This window comes from Hibiscus syriacus, unplaced genomic scaffold (genome assembly GCF_006381635.1).
Source record: "Hibiscus syriacus cultivar Baekdansim isolate YM2019G1 unplaced genomic scaffold, ASM638163v2 tig00110384_pilon, whole genome shotgun sequence".
Classification (NCBI taxonomy): Eukaryota; Viridiplantae; Streptophyta; class Magnoliopsida; order Malvales; family Malvaceae; genus Hibiscus; species Hibiscus syriacus.
In genome coordinates, this window is record NW_024062715.1 from 7,246,360 (window position 1) to 7,270,517 (window position 24,158).

The window sequence follows — 24,158 nt, forward strand, 5'->3', positions numbered from 1 at the left end:
ACCTCATATACACAGTTACTTGAACTTAAAATTTTTATTAAAAAAAAAACTCTTCTTTTTACTAATAAGATGGTTCGATAAGTTGTTTTACTTTCTTGTGGTATTTTTATCATAATTTCATGCTTCAATATTTTTTTTCTTCATATTATTGGGTATAATAGTACCAGGATTGTCTGAAAACAACCAAGTTGCCTTAAAACCCACGTTTCTTTCTCTCCATACACCAGTAATTAGGGGCCTTTGTCTCTCCTGTTACTCTTTTCTTTTACTTCCATTGCTTCTCCCTTTTCCTCTCAATCCTTAACTTTATTTTCTTTTCCCCTATCTTCTCTTAGCTTTGTATCACCTTTCTCCATATCTCTTTCCTTCATCACTTTCCATTTCAGTTTGTGGTTTTTGCTTTGGACAATAAGAACTTCAGCTGCCTAGTCAGTTCAGACACACATATAGAGACAAGTTTGGATTTTTCAGCTGAAAATTCCGTGGGTGTTTTGCAGATTTCTAAACACAAGTTTTAGGCTCGAGGAAATGGAAAACATTCAAGGAGATGATCAGATGGATTTGCCACCGGGTTTCAGGTTTCATCCAACAGATGAAGAGCTTATTTCTCACTATTTGCACAAGAAAGTTCTGGACATCAACTTCAGTGCTAAAGCTATTGGAGAGGTGGATTTGAACAAGTCTGAGCCATGGGAATTGCCTTGTAAGCATGTTTATGTGATGTTATGTTTTCATGGATTTGGTCGAGAAAGATTTCCTTATGGTCTGTTTGGTTGCAGGGAAAGCGAAAATGGGTGAGAAAGAGTGGTATTTTTTCTGCGTGAGGGATAGGAAATACCCAACTGGTTTGAGGACAAACAGGGCCACTGATTCTGGGTATTGGAAGGCAACAGGCAAAGACAAAGAGATTTACAGAGGGAAATCATTGGTTGGAATGAAGAAAACACTGGTTTTTTACAAGGGAAGAGCACCCAAAGGCGAAAAAATGAATTGGGTGATGCATGAGTATAGACTTGAAGGCAAATATTCAGTCCACAATCTGCCTAAAACTGCAAAGGTAAAACAAAAACATGAATTTCCCCCTGTTTTAAAGATAGCGTTTTTTTATGGATTTTTTTTGGACAGAATGAATGGGTTATTTGCAGGGTGTTTCAAAAGAGTTCTGCCGGGGAAAAAACACATATTTCAGGCCTGGTCGTCATGAGCTCATTCGGAAATGAAATTTTGAGCCCTTCTGGTTCTGGTCTTCCACCATTAATGGATTCTTCTTCGGTTTTCAATGCCAAGAAAAATCCTGTTTCCGCATCCGTTTACGTGCCCTGCTTCTCCAATCCGATCGATAATTTTCCCAACAATCCGCTGCTCCTCCCGGTTTCTTCGAACACGAGGATCCCGGCTCCGAACACTTTCTTCCCGCCTCAGACCGTTTCTTTCTCGTCGAATCTTCAATTCCCGGGCGGCTCGGTCTTAATGCAGGAGCATTCGATCCTCAGGGATTTACTCGAAAACCGCGGTTCCAACATGAAAACGGAGAGGGAAACAATGGTTACTGTCTCGCAAGAGACCGGTTTAATCACCGATATCAACAACGAAATCTCGTCCGTCGTATCGAATCTGGAGATCGGAAAATTCGATACGACGCCATTCGATGATCACCGACAACATCAACAACACCCTTCTGCTGTCTCAGCTGCACCGGTGGATTTCGATTGCTTCTGGCATTACTGAAAGAAAAACTCATTATTGTATGAAAAATCTAGAGTTCTACTATTATTGGTTTGAGTTGTATGTGTATAAGATTTTCAATTTGAAGCAAATTGAAGCATAAAAAAATATTGTATTATATAAGTTGTATAATTAAATTACAGGATAAGGAAACTTTTAAAAATTGTTCTTGATTCTGGGTTTTTTAATGCTATATTGTTATTATCATAGATATAGAGTTTGTCAGATATGAGATTCGGTTGGTAGCTATTTCATAATTTATTTTTCTTAATTATTATTATTAAAGAAATTCGCATTCCATCTTGTAGGATGTTAATGCTTACATCATTCGTGGCATGAGTTTCATTAATTTTAATTTTTTAGTCCCTACATCTTGACCTTATATAACCTCATGGAGTTTTCAAAAGATTTTTTTTTTGGATAAGTAAGCTTTTTATTATCCAAATGAAAGTTCATACAAATCTCAAAGGAGATCAAAGATTAATGTACAACAAAAATTAATGTACAACAAAATCAGCCTATGTTCCAATTGTTACAAAGAAGCCTATTAACATTGTCAAGCCTATTAAAGTCTCTATTTCTATGTTGAGCACCAACACTTTCTTTAATAGAATCAAGCAAGTCTTCAGCAGTTCTTGATTTCCCTTGAAACATGCGTCTATTTCTCTCCTCCCAAATTTTGTAAATGAAAGCATTCCTTGCAATCTTCATAATTGAGGTTAAGAGAGATTTACCTTTCCAAGTTGAATAAGCCCAAGTAAGCTTATTTTCCCAAGACATATGAGGCAAAGACAGTAGAGAAAGATGCAAAATACCATTCCAAAGAGAAGTTGCCATAATGCTATCAGCAAATAAGTGGTTTCTCGTTTCAAAAGCAGCATTGCATAGAATACATTGACCATTGATGGTGAGTCCTATTCGTAAGAGTCTTTCCCTAGTTGGGAGTCGATCAAGGATAGCTAACCAAGCAATGACACTGAATTTAGGGATGTGAAGAGGGAACCAAATAAGCTTTTGCCATGGGACCTTATCATGCTTGATTCGAACTTCTTCCCAAATCCCTTTTGCATTCATTATTCCAACGTCAAGAATGGGGATGACCTCAGTTTTCAGTTTCAAAAGTTTTTTGAAGATGTAACTAGAGGTTGCACTAGAGGTCATTTGATATTGGATTTAATTACATAAGAATGAGTCCATGCAATCCATAAGGAACCGTGACCAGCAAGAAGGTTTCGAATAAGCATTATCATGCAAACCTTATTCCAAGATTTTAAGTCTTTTAAACCTAGCCCTCCTTCAGATATAGGTTTACACAAATTTGCCCAACTTACCCTTGCTCCATAGGCAGAAGTATTTGAGCCTCTCCATAAGTATCTTGAGCAAAGTTAATTAATTCTATTGATAACAGAATGAGGGAGCAGAAATTGATGGCACCAAAAATGTGCAATGTTTTGTAAGACAGTTTTTATGAGTTCTAGCCTTTCAGCATAGCTTAAGTGTCTCCCAGACCATTGGTGAATTATGGATCTGATCTTATCAATGAGAGGAGAGCAGTCCTTAACTGAGAGTTTCCGGGAAACAAGTGGAACCCCCAGATATCTCACTGGCAGAAGACCAATCTTGAACCAGTAGATATCGTGATGATTTCAATGTTCCTTTGAGAAATTCATGTTGTAAAAATTTCTGATTTAGTTGCTTTTAGCTGAAGCCCAGATATTTCGTAGAATTTATGAAGAACAGAAATAACTCCAGCAATAGACTCCATATTTCCTTTGCAAAAAATTAGGTCATCAGCAAAAGTAAGATGAGTGAGCCCAATTTTTTTGCATTTTGGATGATAACCAAATAAACCTCTGGCAACAGCAAGGTTAAGGAGCTTAGAAAGAATGTTCATAGCTAGAACGAAAAGAATGGGTGAAAGTGGATCACCCTATCTAAGACCTCTTTCACCTTTGAAATATCCAATCAAAGAACCATTGAAAGAGATTGAATATCTTGCTCCAGAATAACAAGCTTCAATCCAAGTAATGAATTGAGGGGGCAGATCAATAACTTTGAGAATGGAAGAGAGGAAACCCCAGTCTAGAGAATCAAAAGCCTTTTGAAGATCAATCTTGATAGCACACCTTGGAGAAATGGAATTTCTACCATAGCCTTTAACAAGATCCTGTGATAGGAGAGTATTGTCAATAATATTTCTCCCCTTAACAAAGGTTGTTTGATTAAGAGTAATTAAGTCAGGAAGAATGTTCTTCAGCATATGGACAATAATCTTAGTTATTACCTTATAGACCACAGAGCAACAAGATATGGGTCTATAGTCTTTGACCTTACTAGGATTAGTGATCTTAGGAACCAGAGCAATTATAGTGGAATTAAAAGTTGGTAATATAGAAGAGGTCTGAAAGAAATATTTTACAGCTCTAATCACATCTTCCCCAACCACAGATCAAGTAGTTTTAAAGAAGAAAATAATGTAACCATCCGGACCAGGTGCCTTATCATAACCTTGGCTGAAAATTGCATCCTTAATCTCCTCTTCAGTGATGTTTTTTTCCAAATATGCTAGAGCCTCAGGAGACAGGTTGAGATGAAGCATATTTTTCAGAACATTATGATCACTACTTTTAACATTCGAATCAGCTTTCCCCAGCTGATTTTTAAAAAATTGGATAACTTCAGATATCATATCGTCGAAGTCCTCTAGTCTACTTCCCTGATCATTCAGAAGGAATCTAATTGTTTCTCTCTTATTCTTGAAAGCAATTACAGAGTGAAAATACTTAGAACATTTGTCACCCTCCTTGAGCCATTGGATTTTAGCCTTCTGTTTTAACAACATATTTTCAGCATGCTCAAGAGAAGATAGCTCGCTCTGAATAATAAGCTCAGAATCAATAGAAGATGTTCTGTTAAGGGTAGAGAGCTGAATTTGTTCAAGTTCTGTTTTCTTTTGCTTGACCCTATTAGAGATGTTGCTATAACAGTCCTTGTTTAAGTTCCTCAAGCAAGTCTTAAGACTCTTAAGTTTAAGAAAGAGAGACAACATTGGATTTCCTTTCATTGGATGCTGCCAAGAATTTTGAACTTCAGTAAGGAAGTTAGGGTTCTTGGTCCAGAAGTTAAAAAATTTGAAAGGTTTGGGCCTATTAGCATGTGAGTCTTTGTTGAGCCAACCAATAGTCATACAGTGGTCTGAGGGCCCTGGAGCAAGAAATTCCACAAAGGAATTTTGAAAGGAGCTGACCCAATGAGAATTTACAAGAACTCTATCTAGTTTCCTAACAAGATATGAATCTTTTTGTTTATTGCTCCAAGTGAAAGTTGGACCAAATAAAGGGTGATCCTGAAGGAGAAGGTCATGTATAGTGTCTTGGAAATCCTTCATTTCATTGGAAGTATAAGAACCCAATATGTCATGGTCAGAGCTTTCAAATGAGTGGAGAAAGATATTAAAGTCACCCCTTAAGATCCAAGGGAAAGAGCCAATACTAGAGTCAAGGTCTTTTAAGTGATTCCAAAGATGCTTCCTTTGAGTACCATCGTTGCTGCCATAGATGACAGAGATAAAAAAAGGAATTCCATTTCTAAGAACTTTAGCAGTGATACTTTGGGCAGTAGTTTGATAGAGGGTAAAGTCCAAGCCCTTTTTCCAGAGGAACCAAATCCTACCATTAGATATATAGTCATAGTTTGTGAAGCAATTCCAAGAGTTGAATTTGGAGTTAAAAATATCTTCAAATTTTTTAGATTTAACTCTGGTCTCTAATAAACAAAGAACATCAATATTATAAAGAGTGACCCTATGAAGAACTTTATTCTATTTTTGAGGATTATTCAACCCTCTGACATTCCAGAAGCAAAAAAATCATTGAGAAGAAGAGGTTAATTCACCCCCAAATACTTTATCAGTGACACATTTAGACTTGTCAAGGTATTCATTCCTTTTCGATTTGAGATCTTTAATTAGCAGTGCCACTCCCAAAGAAGCAGATCTAGGCTTTTTAGTGATATTCTCTAAGGAAGGAGAGGATTCACCTACAGAATTCAAGACGCCAAATCTGTTAGAGGATCCTTTTAAAATGGTATTGTTTTTGGATTTCATAGGTCGACCCCTTTATCTTTTAGGAATAATTAAAATTTTGGAACTATTTTCACTAGGGGAGATAGTCTGTTCTTCAGTAGAATTAATGTGTGGAATAAAAGATTTTGAGGTGTTACCGTCCTCATTAGAGATAGGAAAAAGATTGGAATTATTTGAGGCAATATGGTCAAGGACAGTAGTGACATTTTGAGGCACAGAAAGTAAAGGAGAATTGCAAACTTCATTTGGAACTGGAGGAGAGCAAAGTATGTCAACTTTGGCAGTAGAATCATATGGGGTCATTGATGAAGTTTTAATGATCTCATTAGAGATTGGAACAGATTCAGCCTGATCTATATTGACAGCAATATAATAATTGGTCATTGAAGTGCTTATTGTTTCTTTAATTGGTTATTTATCTTTTGGTGGAATCGGATTTGTTTCAATGGAACCAGTAGAATGAGGAACTTGGGAACTAGATAAACTTGAAGGATTGTTTTGCACAACAGTAGTTTCCTTTTTCCTCCAGATTTGTAAATTAGCAGGAGCTGGGTCTTTTGAAGTTAAACAAGCTTTATCAGAATGACAAAACTTGTTACATTTTAGACAGCTATGAGGAAGCCAAGGAACTTCAACAAAGACTGTAGTAGACTGCCCATTAGCAAGAATTACTTTTATAGTTTTAGGGATTACATCCTTTACTCCAATCTCGACACAAATTTTGGCAAATTCTAACCTAGATTTCGATGCAGTAACCGAGTCCATAGTTAATGGGTCCCCTATGGCACTTGCTATGTAGCTAAGGCCCTCTCTCGAAAATAATTCGAGAGGAACATTAAAGAGATGAACCCACAGAGGGATTTTAGAAAGATCAAATTGAAGCCGTTTGGAGTTAGGCTCCTATTTCCTTAAGATTAAAGGTTTATTCAGTATATACCAAGGACCATTATGCAACACTCAATCTCTCGCGAAATCATTATTGAATGAAAAAATGTAAAGATTGATGCTTGCAAAGCTTACCTGCACACGAACACCTTTTGACTAGTTATTCCACAAGCTTTCTACCATTCTTTGCATAGTTGCAAAATTGGGAGCAGCCCCCAGGAATTGGCCCACCAAGGATGAACTCCATTGAGCAATTCGAGCATCGAAAATTGCTTGTGGAGGATGAACAATAGGATTCGAGTCACAGGATTTTGGGGGAAAGTATTGCAACTCTTGTCCAGGTTGAGAACCAAATAGTTTCCTCTAGTCCATAAGATTGGAGAATATCGACACAAAGACGAGGAAGAAACATAAATATTCAAGAAAAATCACCGGAGACACCCCAGTTCTCAAATCCGTTAGTCCCACTAACTTGCGCCAGAGAAACGAGCTATCGTTTGCGTTCAAAGAAAAATGACTATTATCATAATGTATTTGTTTTTTCAAAAGAATTTTAGTAGTATCATATAGATGATATTAATAAGGATAGAGTAAATTAGAGATATTGAATTTTATTGAATTCTGTTTAAATGATCGTTTTAATTATTAAATTTTTATAAGATATAAAATAGTTATTAAATTTATTAAATTGTTACAACATAATCACTGTGATGATATAATAATTATAAATAATTTTTTATTACTTTAATAATTTTTTATAATAGTTTAATAAAATTTAATTATTATTTTATAACTTTTGAAAATTAAGTAATCAAAATGATCATTTGAGTATAGTTCAATTATCTTCGATATGTTTTATCCTCTTAACTATGTATCAGTTCGATAAATGTAATGAACATTTTGTAACTTTTGAAAATTAAATAACCAGAATGATCATTTGAGCACAGTTAAATTGTAATACTCTAAACCTGGTCTGATAAAAAATCGAGTTGACGATATTACACAACTGATCATAAACGATAACTTTTAACCTAATTTTAATTATTGAATAATTAATTAAACTTTTTTATGATTTCTAGGGACTAAATGGTAATTACAGACTAAATCAACATACTTTTGAACATTTTATAATCATCATTAATCATACAAGCTAAATTGCATAATTTTAATGTTTGATCATTGTTGATATTGGTATTCTGCATTCAATATCGATATTGTCTTAGAACAGTACCAATACAAGATGAATAACATTGATATGGTATCAATACTAATTTAAGTTTTAGAATTTGAACCTCTCTAATGAGTATCGATACTCAGACATTTGGTATCAATACCATTAGTGTAATACATATACTCTTATATTAGTATCGATATCAACAATATATTTGAAATTCCACCTTAAGCTTACAATATCGATACCCATGTTTTGGTATCAATATCCTATACAACAAATGGTCAAAATAACAATTCAAGCATGATTCAACTTTACATTAAACTTAGCCTAAACTATGTGCAACATAAATATCATGGACATCAATTTCACCCACTCTGCATCAAATGAATACATCATAAGTATATTAGAATTCAAATAACATAACTTGCTATTTTTGCATATCTTAAACTTGTACTTTCTATAGCATACGAATTTAAGCATATTGTCGTCATTATAACATCAAGTAATATACCATATAGTATCAAACATACATGCAATATCAAAATACCAATAGATTTACATAGCCACAATATTAAGAATTATAAGAAAGATCTTTACACTAATAAAATGTGACGACTTGTAACATATAGATGCAATCTCGGGTGTGTTTGGTTCACGAAATGTAAGATTACATTTGAGAATAAGATTACCGAAATATAACATTACTCTAAGAATGTTGTATTATCTTTTTTTGGTTTGCTTAGCAAGAATGTAAGATTAAAGTGTTTGGTTGGAGGAATATAAGATTACTTAGATGCATATTTTACCAAATTATCCTTGCGATATATATATATATATATATTTAACAAGTAAAACTTTAATATTAAATTATAAATATTTAAATGAAATTTATAAAAAAATATTTTAATTATTACACTATCTAAGTTTAAAGAAAAAAATGCATTTAACATATAATTAATATAATTAGTATATCAAACTTATAATTTTAAATAATTTTCATAAGTATCATATTTATTTATATAAAATATAATGTAACATGAAAATAATATTGTGATCTTGAGTGAACAAATATATTACTTTCTTAATATATAAGATCTACTTTTTAATAACTTAAAATTAAATATTATTTTAGATAATTACATTTTTATAATAATAATATTTTCATCTCATAAAATTATAAAATAATTAATATACTAAATATTAAAAATATAAAATAAATTTAACTACTAAAATGTATTAATATTATATTAAATTAAACTCGTATATTATTATTATTATTATTATTATTAAATTTATAATTTTGAGTAAGGTACGAAGATAAGAATTGAGAAAGATCTACATGAAAAATTTATTATTTCAGGGGTATTTGTGTCCAAAATGGTGGGAATTATTCATTACCTAAGAATTTGGAGGTAATGACATTCCCACCATTTTAACCCAAAAATATTACTATTGGTAATAAGTTATTACCTGATAATGATCTTTTTCGTAAACTAAACATGATAATACAATTCCGGAAAAGATTATTCCCCTTGGTAATAATCTTTTTCGCAAACTAAACACCTCTTAACAGGTGTGCTGTCCTGAAATCATTGAACACTCGAAATAGTTTATATAGCATAATAGCGTAGTCATCAACATAACAATGATTTGGATGAAAATTTCTTTAATAACATAGAAACTTTAGCATGAACATAATGAAACAATTGTGGATTCTATGACATACCAATTATACTAAAAAAATCAACAAGGTAACCATAACATACTGAAACAACATAATTTACCAATACTATTCATGAGCTCATAGCCCCCAATACACATAAGTAGACACATAGGCTCGGTCTTGATCCGGAAAATATCACGAACATCAACACAAAAATATAGATGAACATAACATATTTCAATATCAATGGAAACATATAACTTACCAATCTTACCAGTATAGAAGTTGCTATCCTTTGTTGCTCTAATTGAACCAACGAAATATATGCACATAACCTACATGGCGATAACAAGTCAAACATAACGACATACAAAAGTGACTATACTTATCTTAATCGAAGCTGCTTCATTTTGTTCGATTTAACCACTCTCGAGAACATTAACTTTTCCTTTAAGAGTGATTACTTTCATTGATCCTTCTTATTCTAAGAAGGTAGAAGAACACTTAATCAATACGAATCCATCATCTCAAATGATTAATTTAAGCAAAATCCTTCAATGTTGCCATTAACCTTAACATCTTTCCACCTCCAATAGGTTTGCTGAACTAAAGAGAATTAGAGAAAAATGAAGAAATGATCTTATTGGACCAAAATGTAAGATATGATAAGTTAATAGATTATTCACCAACTTAGAAATGGTAAAATTCAAACTTTAGTTCTTCATCTTGCCACCTCTTGAATATCATCAAGGTCAAAGTAATCCTTAGCCTTTTAATTTTTCTAGGCCTGTAAACAAACAAAACGAACACGAACAACTAAACAAACGAAGTTTCTTGTTAGTGTTCGTTCATTAAGGAATGTGGTTTGTTCGTGTTCGTTCATGCTCGTTCGTTCAAATGATAAACGAACACAAACGAGCAAACAAACAAACATAAACGTAAACAAATATAAATGAATGAACATAAAATTGATTGAGTTTATATTTGAGAAGAGTTTTCTCTTCAAATAGTTTTAGGGTTTATATTTTCTTTAATTGATTTAGGTTTTTTATTTGAGTTTAAAATTAATTGGATTTTAAAATATTAATTGGTTTAAGAATAAATTTTATTATGTCATAATATTTTAAATAGGACTGGAGATTTGGTTGAATATAAAAGAGTGAACATAAACCAATATACACAAACATAAACGGACGGATTATCAAACATTCACAAACGTAAATGAACGAACGAGTCATTTGTTCATGTTTGTAACGCCGTAAAACCTGGGTTAGTAGTTTGGGTTAACCCGAGGCCTGTTTTTAGAGCTCAAAGGACCAATTAAAATAACTTGGACCAAGTTTATTTGGATTTGGGCTATTGGCCCCCAAGGAATTAACGAAAGATGATGAATATTTTATGAAATAGGAAGTTTAGGAACCAAAAGTGAAATTTTCCCCTTATGGTTTTGAAAGCTGAAAACTCCCTTTTTTCTATATCAGGTTACGTGAACAACTCCCCCATATCTCACCGAACTTTCTTCTTCTTCCTTCCATCTTCTTTTCTTCCTTTTCCTTTGCAAAACTAAGATACCACGCATTTCAAATCTAGTTTGACTTAACTAAGGTGAGATTTCAAATCCTCATTCTTCTAGCTTCAATTCAAGCTCCATTTCTCTAAGTTTTGGCCTTGGAGCCAAAAATGGGTTTTGGATAGGGTTATGAGAATCTATGGATTCTAACTTTTTTTGGGTGGATTTTAATATTAGGGAGTGTATTTAGATTATATTGAACATCTAGTTGAATTAGAAATACATTCTCTACTTTGTTTAGTGAAAGAAGTATGAGAGAGTTCCAAAGCAAATGGGAAATACAAAGTGACTCCTAGTTGACTTTGGGAAAGGCTTTAGCAACAAAGAAAATCAGGTAATCACACTTACAACCCCTTCATACTCTTTAGTGGGTCATTAGAAGTGTAATATAGCATGAAAGTTGAGATTTAAGCTTGAGGAGCATGTTCATAGTAAATTATATGTTTTATGTTATTAGTATGTTTTAAAGCCCTACTTATGACCCTTGATGGTTACATAAAACACTAATAACATTTGGGAACATCAAGATAGCAATGTGAGTGTGTTCAAATGCCCAAAAAGGGCAATTTCAAGGGAATGTATTGGTACTGGGGACCAGTACCGATACTGTTCACGTTACAGGCTTGAAAATATTAAAGTTCATGATAGCAGTATAGATACCCCTTTAAGGAGTATTGATACTGAGGGTTCAGTATCAAGATCGGGATGCTTGGTATCGAGACCCATATTCCAAAATGCTATTTTGGTATCAATACTCTAGGGAGTATCGATACCCAAGGCCCTAAGAATTGATACTCCCATATGAGTATCGATACTTTCTCTTTTTATTCAAGATGTTGTGTGTTGGGGTATCGATACCTCGGGTTGGGTATCGATGATGTAAAGCCAGTATCGATACCAAACGTATGTTTTGGGCTTTTATATAAGAGAAATTATATAGGCAAGTGAGGTTTCCTGAAAAGCTCTAATTATTCTCAAATAAAACTGCAAGTGGAAACAATAATAATGTGTAATTATATAAAGAACCAAGATAAATTATTGTGACTTAAAACTAGCCTTGGTTGATACTCGGGAAACAAATCGAACACCTGAGTTCCCTTAATAATGTTCAATGTGTCGATGTATAGAATTAGTCTGAATATCTTTAGGTAGTGTGCAAGGCACTTTAAACTGACTAACTAGGGCACAAAATCCGACACTCGTAAGGGGTGTGCTAGTCAAGGGTGTTTGTCCGATGCAAAGATTACGAGGCTCATCCTCGGTAGACTAGAGGGGTGCGTGAGCTCCAAGATGCAGAAATCCCTCAGCCACATCATGATGTCTACCATAGAGTAGAGAGTGAGTATACAAGTATACTCATTATATTATTTTATTATCAGTTGGCTTGAGCATGCTATTTTTAGTATGTTTTAGTTGTTAGTGTGGCATTGGGCTAGTTAGCTCAGTGTTTGGAATTGTTTCCTTAACTAGATTCATAGGTGGAGCAATTAAAGAGTTTTTGTGCAGAGTAGATCTAGACCCAGATTTTCAGAGCAGAGTATGTCTTGGTTTCTTCTTAGAGGGCATGTATATTTGTAACCCTATTTTGTATTTATCAAGTTGCAACTTATTTAAATTGATGGTATGTGTTTTGAAATGCTATTTCGGGAGCTCCAGATTGTAAACTGATTTATATTAATGTTATCGTCTATTTTATCATGAGTAATTTCAACTGAATGTCCTCAAGTGAGTATGTTAAAGAAAATTTTTGGTTACCCACGTCGATAGTTCTGTGTGGCACGTTTATCGGTTGACTATGTGTCGTATTAGTTTAGGGTGTTATAGTGTTCGTTCATTTAATTAAAGGAACATAAAATCTTGTTCTTGTTCATTTGTTTAATAAATAAATGAACTTCCCACCGAATGGTTCACGAACGGTTCACTGAACATTTAATTCGTTTAAAGGCATAGATTTTTCCCTTATTTTAGCTTTAGCACTTAACTTTCACCTTTTTACTAAAGTTTCTTTGTTCTTTATTTAGTATTTCATTTTAGTCACTAGCTGACCTTTATTCAAATTCAATAATTCTTTAAACCACAAAATAAAAATACTGCTTGATACTATTTTAACACATATAAGAAATGAAAAATAATTAATCATCTTAAATATGAAAATTTATCTGATAAATTATCACAAAAGAATGCATAAAAAGCAAAAACTCTGTGGGTTAACAATCATCTCTTCATGATGCAAGAATATGCTTATGTTATTGATTTTTTTGTATACATTAGAAATAGAAATTTATAATTATTAAGTTAAAGGAGCATGTAGAATTTTACCTTCAGGCACATGACTGAATGTTATAAAACCAACTTCATGCAAATCAAAGCAAATTCGAGTCCTACTCGACATTATCCACAACTATGTTCAAGTGCAGTGTTTATGCCTATGCAAAATTTTGTCCCATGCATAATCGTTTATGATTTATAATAATACTCCCCAACAACACAGTCGAGATAGGGGCTGACACTGGAACCTTTAATAACTGCCCTCTTCATTCTTCCTTTTCCTCACGACCATTCCTGTGATCAATAATCGTTTTCTCATCGATAATGATTTTATATTTAAATCAGAAAAAATAAATCACCCATAATCCATAAATCAGATTTGTTTCAAATCAACACATATCATTAAAAGTATAATATATTACTCTAACGTAATCCACAACAGGTTGAACTGCGTGGAAATGAGCTACAACGATAAATCGGTTGTCAATATCTCTAGGGATGGACATGACAAGTCTTGATCTAACCTGATCATATTTTGTTCAAGTAAAGTTAGATTAGGTTAGATTTTTTAGAGATAAATTTAGACCATTTTAAATTCGATTTCAGAAAGAAAAATATTTGATCTGACTTAACTCAAAAAATAATTTAATTATATTTTACATTTATATATATAATATATACATGTAAAAGAATAATTGCACTAATACTTCTCTCTATATTATTATTTTTAATTAAATCCCTATTTTATGGAATAAATTTAATATTCTTTTACAAATATATATGTTTCAAATCAAGTCAGATTCTAATTTTATCTCAAATTAGTGATCAGATTTTAGATAGAATGAAATCAACCTAAACTCAAATCAAATTAGATCAAATTTCAGGTGTAAATTTTTAAGATTGGGTCAGATTAACTGAAAATCTGACTTAACCAGAGCTATGATCATCCTTATCTCTAACCCTGGTCGAGAATAAATAAATAACTCGTGATAATCTAAAGGGTAAATACGTCATTTTATGTGGAAAGGGTCCCACCAGAAGAGGCTAACGAAGTTTCGGTTGTGATGGCCCACAACAGCAAAAATGAGGTAAGATATTCAGTGAAGAGTTTGGCCTTTTAAACGGTTGACACGTAATCAAGCGGACCCCACTCTCCTCTTTTCCCGATTCCCGCGCTTTAAGAGACAACGCGCTTTAGCTTTTGACTTCGGGGCTCCCTTGCAATATGTTTTCAAGGGTAAAGTACAATTACAGGTCCCTAATTTAATGATCAAATGATCGATTTAGTCACTATGTGTTTAAAAGTTATAAGTCATCATTAAATTTATCGATTTATCATAAAATATCCGCCATGAAATTATAAAATAATTATTAAATTGTTATAAAATGTTTACTAAATGTAATGGTCATTTTATAATTTTTGAAAGTTTAGTAGAAAAATGATTATTTTATCATAATTTGATAATCTTTAGTGTACTTTACCCTTTTATGAAACACAAGTGTCTCTCTAACTCGTTTCATTATTCTTATCGGATTTAATTGTATCATATATCCCCAAACTATAGCCTTTATTTTTAATTGGTCCTTAAACTTTTAAATATTCTAATTTCAACCCCTAAATAATGGCTCTCATTCTAAATTACTGTTTTAACTTTTGAACATCCTAATTTCATATCTAAGCTATGACCATCTTTAATTGATCCCAAACTTTTGAATATTCCAATATCATCATCAAAATCATCCAAATATATAATTAGTTTCAATTACAGTTTAACCTAAATTTTATTTTTTATTCAAGCATATAATAATATAACTTGGTCTAACGATTTTATTAACAAGAGATGTGACTAATATATACATTGGAATGGAATTGCAATGTTAAAAAAAGTTTATGATTAATTTATAATAAAGGTCATAGTTTGAGGATGAAATTAAAATATTCAAAAAAGATTGAGGACTAATTTAGAGTCATAATCATATTATAGGGATGAAAGTAGAATATTTAAAAGTTTAGAGACCAATTTAAAATGAGGTCATAATTTAAGGACATTTAATGCAATTAACTCTTCTTTTTAGGATAATAATTTTAATCAATTAATTGGGTTTTAGGTAAATATGATAAATTTAATTCGAACTTGATATCAAAATTGATTTATCTAATTTGATATTCAATATTAATCCAAATATGATGTACCAAACTTAATCTAAAACCTAACATATTATAAACTGAACCAAAATCTATTTATTTTACTTGGATTAAAAGCAACACAAATCGAAAAATAACACAAATTTAATTTATCTAAATTTCATCCAAATTGCATATTGATTTGATTTTAACTCAACAATAGAGAGAAAGTAAACAAATAATTTATTTTTAGGACAAAATACGTTGATGGTCCCTTTCATTTTTTGGTTTGTTTCATTTTGGTAATCAATTTTTAAAAAGTTTCATTTTGGCTATTAACGTTATCAATTCATTACATTTCGGTCATTGGATTGTTAACTCCCATTAATTTGCTGATGTGACAGTCAGTTAAATGATTAAATTTTTACTTGGTCCCTGAATTTTAGAAAAATATCAATATAACCTTAAACTTTAGATAAAATATTAATTTATTTCTTAAACTTTAGATAAAATATCAATTGATCATTGAATCTAGTCAAAGTGTTGAAATCTAGTGCACATGGCACCGAAAGTTGGAAAATTAAAAACAAATGGGGCACCGATTCATGTAGTCAAAAAGGGGGCTGAAATTGTTGAAAAATAAAATGGTAAAAGCTTAAATTTAGTCACTGTAATTTAGGGTATTTACAAATTAGTCCTTAAGACTTCAACTATAAATACCATAGCTCATTTAGCTTCAAAACCATCCCAAAACATTCTAGCTTTCTTCCAATACTAGAGAGAATTTAGAGAGTTTCTTGAGAATTATTTTCTCCTTTTTATTAAGAGAGAATTATCATTGTTTTCTCCTTGGTAGATCGAGAGGTTGTAATTCCTATTTTTCTCATAGTGAAATTCTTCTACCGTTGCCCGTGGTTTTTACCCTAAATATTTTAGGGGTTTTCCACGTAAATTTTGTGTCTCTTTTATCTTCATTTTTATTTTCTCAAATTATCAGTTGCGATTTTGCTCTATCCGATAGCCGTCTTCCACAACAATTGGTATCAGAGCAAGGTTAGAGTGTGTAATATCTGCTTATTGTCTTTGTGGTTGCCACCAAAAGGTGGATCCTCCAACATAAGAAAGTAAGAAGTTATTACCCATTCTTTGAAGGTTCCAGAGAACTATTCACGATAGTGAAATAGTGGGAGCTATCCGTAAACGAAGCAATGGCAACGAAATTTGATATTGAAAAGTTCAATGGGAGAAATTTTTCATTGTGGAAATTGAAGATGAAGGCCATCCTAAGGAAAGACGGGTGTCTAGCGGCTATCAATGAAAGGCCTGTGGATTTCGCAGATGACATCAAATGGAACGAAATGGACGAGAATGCTATGGCAAACTTTCATCTAGCATTAGCAGATGAAGTATTGTCAAGCATCGAGGAGAAGAAGACAACTAAGGAGATATGGGATCATCTCATCAAATTGTACGAGGCCACATCGCTGCACAATAAAATTTTCCTTAAGAGGAAATTGTACACTCTCCATATGCCAGAATCTACTTCAGTGATGGAGCACTTAAATACACTGAACACCTTATTTTCTCAGCTTACATCCTTAAGCTGTAAAATAGGAGAACAATAACGTGCTGAACTTCTACTTCAAAGTCTACCGGATTCGTACGATCAACTCATCATCAACTTGACAAACAGTAATGTCACCAGTCTAGTCTTCGATGACGTTGCAGCTGCTGTTCTACAAGAAGAAAATCGGCGCAAGAACAAGGAAGACAGACAAGTAAATCTGCAACAAGCAGAAGTGTTGACAACGATGAGAGGGAGATCAACAGAACGTGGCCAAAGCAGCAGTCATAAACATGGTAGATCGAAGTCGAGGAGCAAGAAGAATTTAAATTGCTACCACTGTGGAAAGAAGGGTCACTTGAAGAAGGATTGTTAGAGTCTAAATAAAAACTCCAATCCACAAGGCAATACCGCAAACACTTCAGATGATGGAGATGCTCTATGCTGTGAAGCGTCAACCACCGTGGAAGGCAGAAAACGATTTGCAGATATATGGCTCATTGATTCGGGAGCAACATATCACATGACCTCAAGAAGAGAATGGTTTCATCATTATGAACCTGTCTCAGGAGGATCTGTTTATAGTTGCAATGATCATGCCTTAGAGATCGTTGGCGTGGGAACCATCAAATTGAAGATGTATGATGGAATAATTAAAGTTGTTCAAGATGTGCGGCACGTGAAATGCCTGAAGAAAAATTTATTATCCTACGGATTGTTGGATAATAATGCAAGCAAGATTGAAACACGGAAAGGAATCATGAAGGTGTTCCGTGGAGCGCTTGTGGTGCTGAAAGGTGAAAAGATAGCTGCAAACTTGTACATGCTGAAGGGAGAGACTTTGGTAGAAGCAGAAGCCTCTGTTGCCTCATGTAGTTCAGATTCGGCAATGCTATGGCATCAGAAACTTGGACACATGTCAGAACAAGGAATGAAAGTCCTTATGGAGCAAAAACTACTTCCAGGCTTAACAAAGGTATCACTTCCTTTGTGTGAGCATTGCATAACAAGTAAGCAGCACCGGTTGAAATTCAACACATCAAATTCTAGAGGCAAAAGTGTTCTAGAATTGGTTCACTCTGACGTATGGCAAGCACCAGTAACGTCCCTAGGTGGAGCAAAATACTTTGTCTCATTTATTGATGACTACTCCAGGAGATGTTGGGTGCACCCTATTAAGAAGAAGTCAGACGTGTTTTCAACTTTCAAAAACTTCAAAGCGCGGGTGGAACTTGATTCTGGAAATAAGATCAAGTGTTTCAGAACAGATAATGGAGGAGAATACACAAGCGAAGAATTTGATGACTTTTGCAAGAAAGAAGGCATCAAAAGACAGTTCACAGTGGCGAACACTCTTCAACAAAATAGAGTGGCAGAGCGGATGAACAGAACCTTGTTAGAAAAAACAAGAGCAATGTTGATGGACGCATGCCTAGAAAAATCATTCTGGGCAGAAGCAGTCAATACCGCCTGTTATTTGGTGAATCGAGCTCCATCAACTGCAATAGAGCTGAAGACACCAATGGAGATGTGGACTGGTAAACCAGTTGATTATTCAAACCTCCATGTATTTGGAAGTATTGTGTACGTGATGTACAACGCCCAAGAAATTTCAAAGCTGGATCCAAAAATCTAGGAAATGCAAATTCTTGGGGTATGCTGATGGAGTAAAGGGGGTATCGCTTGTGGGATCCCACTGCCCGCAAAGTGATCATTAGCAGGGATGTTATCTTTGTAGAAGATAAACTACAAAGAAAAGAAGACGATGATAACGCTGAAAAGTCAGATACTACTCAGATATATATGGAAAAAGAGTTTGAAGAAGGAGATTCTTCTGAAGCAGAACCAGCACATGATGAACAAGAACCAGAGAGTTCTGAAGCTCCAACAACTCGTCAATCAGATCGTGTGAGAAGACGTCCCAATTGGCACTCGGATTATGTTATAGAAGGTAATATTGCATAATGCCTTTTAACAAAGGACGGTGAGCCATCAACATACCAGGAGGCAATAAACAGCTCAGATGCTTCACTGTGGATAATGGCGATGCAAGAAGAAATCGAAGCCCTTCATAAAAATAATACATGGGACCTTGTGCCACTACCACAAGAAAGGAAGCCAATTGGTAACAAATGGGTCTTCAAAATCAAGCGAAATGGTGACGATCAAGTTGAGAGGTATCGTGCAAGACTGGTGGTCAAAGGATATGCTCAAAAAGAAGGTATTGATTTCAATGAAATATTTTCTCCTGTGGTTCGACTAACAACAGTTCGAGTAGTTTTGGCAATGTGTGCTACATTGAACTTACATCTAGAGCAGCTAGATGTTAAAACAGCTTTTCTTCATGGAAATCTTGAAGAAGAAATTTATATGCTCCAGCCTGAAGGTTTTGAAGAAAAAGAAAAGAAGAACTTGGTTTGCAGGTTGAACAAATCTCTGTACGGTCTAAAGCAGGCGCCGAGGTGTTGGTATAAGAGATTTGATTCTTTCATTATGTGCCTTGGATACAACAGACTTAATGCAGACCCTTGTGCTTATTTCAAGAGGTCTGGTGATAACGATTTTGTTATTTTGCTGTTGTATGTGGATGACATGTTGGTTGCAGGACCCAACAAAGATCATATTGAAGAATTGAAGGCACAACTGGCTAGAGAATTTGAAATGAAGGACTTGGGATCAGCAAACAAGATTCTAGGGATGCAAATTCACCGAGACAGAAGTAATAGGAAGATTTGGCTTTCACAAAAGAATTACTTGAAGAAAATCTTGTCACGATTCAGCATGCAAGATTGTAAGCCAATTTCTACCCCTCTTCCTATTAACTTCAAATTATCCTCCAGTATGAGTCCTAGCAGTGAAGAAGAGAGGATGGAGATGTCTCGAGTACCGTATGCATCAGCAGTGGGAAGTTTAATGTTCGCTATGATATGCACAAGACTAGACATTGCACAAGCAGTGGGAGTGGTTAGTCGATACATGGCGAATCCAGGCAAAGAGCATTGGAATACAGTAAAGAGGATCCTCATATACATCAAAGGGACCTCAAATATTGCATTATGTTAAGGAGGATCAAACTTACTAATTAATGGGTATGTAGATTCTGACTATGCAGGGGATTTGGATAAAAGCAAATCTACTACAGGATATGTGTTCAAAGTTGCTGGTGGAGCTGTAAGCTGGGTTTCAAAATTGCAGTCAGTTGTGGCTACGTCCACAACAGAGGCAGAATATGTAGCAGCTACACAAGCCAGTAAAGAAGCAATTTGGTTGAAGATGCTATTGGAGGAGCTTGGGCACAATCAACAGTATGTCTCTATATTTTGTGACAGTCAAAGCGCCTTGCATCTAGCAAGGAATCCAGCATTTCATTCAAGGACAAAACACATACGAGTTCAGTACCATTTCATTCGTGAAAAAGTGGAAGAAGGGACAGTGGATATGCAGAAGATCCATACCAAAGACAACATAGCATATTTCATGACGAAGGCGATCAATGCCGATAAATTTACTTGGTGTCGATCCTCCTGTGGCCTGTCAGAGACATAAGCAACATGAAAGGTACAAGGTAGAAAGAATGGTGTGAAGATATGATTGTTCCAATCAAATCTTCAAGTGGGAGATTGTTGAAATCTAGTGCACATGGCACCGAAAGTTGGAAAATTAAAAACAAATGGGGCACCGATTCATGTAGTCAAAAAGGGGGCTGAAATTGTTGAAAAATAAAATGGTAAAAGCTTAAATTTAGTCACTGTAATTTAGGGTATTTACAAAATAGTCTTTAAGACTTCAACTATAAATACCCTAGCTCATTTAGCTTCAAAACCATCCCAAAGCATTCTAGCTTTCTTCCAATACTAGAGAGAATTTAGAGAGTTTCTTGAGAATTATTTTCTCCTTTTTATTAAGAGAGAATTATCATTGTTTTCTCCTTGGTAGATCGAGAGAGGTTGTAATTCCTATTTTTCTCATAGTGAAATTCTTCTACCGTTGCCCGTGGTTTTTACCATAAATATTTTAGGGGTTTTCCACGTAAATTTTGTGTCTCTTTTATCTTCATTTTTATTTTCTCAAATTCTCAGTTGTGATTTTGCTCTATCCGATAGTCGTCTTCCGCAATACAAAGTCCCATCGTCGGTCTCTACTCACCACTGTAGCCTATCATCGTTGGTTGTCATCATTAGTCACCATAAGTCGTTGTCATCTACAACCTTTAGAGCCCAAATTTCTACATTATTATTTTTTGACTTCTTAAATGAAAATTTAATATTCGTTTCATAAAAAAAAACTCTTGAACTCTATAAATCTAACTATAACCTCTCAAATTTCTTTAGAAAAAACAGTGTGCTAATTCTATCAGATTGAATTTCGTAGCCTTTAACTTTATAAACAAATAATCTACCTTATATACGAAATAAACATTTTTTTGATAAAATTCTAATTATATCGGATTCAAATTCGCAGCCTTGACTTCAAGACTAGCAAATCCAGACCTAACTAAATTTCATATACTCTTTTGTTGGATTCGTTGGTGGTGATATTTTCGTGAATTTTTTATTAGTCTTTAGTGATTGTAATATAATATCTATTTAATTTTTTTATTTAATTGATAATAAATGTATACATTAAAAGTAATAAATTCAACTTTAAAATGTTAACCAGCGTGTGAAACCTTGTTTAATTTAAATTAGAAGTAGTTTAACAATCAAGCATAGTGTATTAAAAGAAATGATATATAACTACTAAATAATGACTAAATCATGGCCTTGAAATTATTCAACAAATTCTCTACTATATATACGTAGTAATAAATTTCAAAACGAATGATATAGATTTAATGAATTTATAGCTAAATATAGCTTACTTTAGGATAAGGTATGGTGGAGGGTGAAGCTTATCTTAATTTTCTACTTATATAAAGTCCATTGATTTGTTCTAAACCTACATACGATAGTAAAGATATGGAGATTGTTGCCATATTATCCTTTTGCTTTTACAAGAAAATGAATTTTGAATGATTAATCTTACACGATTTTCCTCGCAAGTAGTGCTTTTAGATGGTTAATCTTTGTTATTTTAGTTTAAGTCGTTTTATTCTGGTATCTTTTTCGAGTTTATATAATCTAATCATATTATTTTCGCATTTTTTAAGGAATATTTGCGCATGAAAGAATGAAGCGAGAGAAAAATTTGATGCCGATGAAACTTATCTATGAAAAGTTAAGTTGTACGAAATGTGGGATCTAAAAATCTTCCAAAAATAAGATAAAATGTAAATAATTGTTTTCCATTGTTTAGTTTAGATTAATGCATGTACCATAGAAAGATATATGCCTAATATGAATAGAGAGTTTGATTTTTTAGATTTTACTTTGTTCGACAATGGTGATCATCAGCACCAAAAACAGGAGAGCAGAAAAAGAGAAAGAAATGATGAGAAAGTTAGCTTTTTTTATATAAAAATGTGATCCAACGGTTGAGATAAGAGAAAAAATTACATGTGTTAAATTACTTTTTAAAAGTTGTTACATTAATTAATTGTGTTACACCTTAGATTTGGAAACCAGGGTTCTTTTTCGTGGAAATGGTTCTGACAAGAAATATGTATGTATTATATATAGACATATATAACAATTAGATTTATTATATTTTAAATTCGTTTTTGATAGATTATTGGTAGAAATATTTGTGAGTTGGGTTAGCTTGGATTGAATCACAACTTAACAATTATTTTATTTTATTTTGTGGAGGTTTGGATTCAACTAATTCTAGATCAGTCGAAAAATTCGTTTGAGTGTTTATTAAAATTAAAAAAAAAATTGTATTAAAGGAATTCATATTTAATAATTATATTAAACAACAATTTGTTAATTATTAAATATGAATTCGGGTAAGAATTGAGCTAAAACGACAATGGATTATCACGTTTTTATATTCGCCTCGTGAGACTAACGTTCTGGCTGCCATACGAGCTGAGACTCACGGGATGGCAGTGCCAACCTCCTGATACTCTAAGCATAATTAAGCTTGACCAGTCCATTATAGGTAGACGACACAATCACTGTTAATTTTGTGTCTTTAATTGTAACAAAAAATAAATAAATGTTAATCATGTTTGTAAAATCCGAAAATTCGAGTATTGGTATGTCTTATTTAGGTTATTCAAATATATGTAGGTTAAGATCTAGTTATACTATGTAAAACTCTTTTAATTTTACATCTTTTTAGGACTATTGAATTGTAAGAAATCAATGGCTAAGATTAACTCATTGTTTTTTTCCCTAATGAATATCTCCTCAATTTCTTCTGTTAATCTTAGTCTTTAATTTATCTCATTCAGTGGTCCTAAAAAGGTGTAAAACTAAAAGAGTTTTATACAATGTAATTCGATCATATATATAAATATATAATCCTCCACTGTGTAAGACACTTTTATTTTCACACATATTTAGGACCGTTGGATGAGTAAAAACATATAAAAGTAGGAAATATGAAGATATTTACTTAAAAAAGGAGTCAATCTTAGCAATTTATTTTCACTCATCCAAGGTCCTAAATTTGTGTAAAACAAAGATTTTTACATTGTGTAAGTGGATCTTAACCCTATGTTTCAAGATCGTTGGATATGGAGAAATCAAAAGTTAAGATTAACTCATTGTATTTCCCCTAGTGAATATCTTCTCATTTCCTACTGTTAAATTCAACATTTGATTTTCCCTCATCCAACCATCCTAAAAATGTGTATAACTTTTTAGTTTTACACTATGTAATTGGATCATAACCCTATATATATATATATATATATATATATATATATATATATATATATATATATATATATATGATCAACTTACACCTAGTGTAAAACTTTTAATTTTACACTCTTTTAGGATCGTTGGATGATGTGAAATAAACAGTTGAGATTAATTCATTGTTTTTTTAGTGAATATCTCATCGTTTCTTATTATTAATCTTAGCGTATGATTTTCCTTCATCCAACAATCCTAAAAAGGTGTAAAACTTTTAAATTTTACACCATATAATTGGATCCTAACACACACACACACACACACACACACATATATATATATATATATATATAT

At 33.2% G+C, this 24,158-nt stretch overlaps 3 protein-coding genes across 4 annotated transcripts; 1 reads left to right on the forward strand and 2 right to left on the reverse strand.

The window, feature by feature from the left end:
* The first annotated feature begins 271 nt into the window (after window positions 1-271).
* LOC120122122 (NAC domain-containing protein 100-like) lies at window positions 272-1,828 on the forward strand. Of its 2 annotated transcripts, none has more exons than XM_039141356.1 (4): window positions 272-416; window positions 453-703; window positions 780-1,057; window positions 1,126-1,828. In XM_039141356.1, exons 2-4 carry the CDS (start codon window positions 529-531, stop codon window positions 1,726-1,728), a joined length of 1,056 nt encoding a protein of 351 aa, XP_038997287.1. In that variant the 5' UTR covers window positions 272-416; window positions 453-528; the 3' UTR covers window positions 1,729-1,828. The 2 variants fall into 2 exon arrangements, with proteins under 2 accessions (XP_038997287.1, XP_038997286.1); XM_039141355.1 differs by having other exon boundaries at window positions 326-703; window positions 1,126-1,603; window positions 1,646-1,827.
* A 410-nt stretch (window positions 1,829-2,238) lies between these two features.
* On the reverse strand, window positions 2,239-2,886 carry LOC120122260. Its single transcript, XM_039141434.1, has one exon. The coding sequence runs from the start codon at window positions 2,884-2,886 to the stop codon at window positions 2,239-2,241; it is 648 nt and encodes a 215-aa protein (XP_038997365.1).
* Window positions 2,887-3,655: 769 nt separating this feature from the next.
* LOC120122261 lies at window positions 3,656-6,574 on the reverse strand. Its single transcript, XM_039141435.1, has 6 exons — window positions 6,262-6,574; window positions 5,947-6,162; window positions 5,630-5,763; window positions 4,223-5,371; window positions 4,010-4,126; window positions 3,656-3,892 (listed from the first exon to the last, which is right to left on the reverse strand). The coding sequence occupies exons 1-6, from the start codon at window positions 6,572-6,574 to the stop codon at window positions 3,656-3,658; spliced, it is 2,166 nt and encodes a 721-aa protein (XP_038997366.1).
* Between the last annotated feature and the right edge of the window lie 17,584 nt (window positions 6,575-24,158).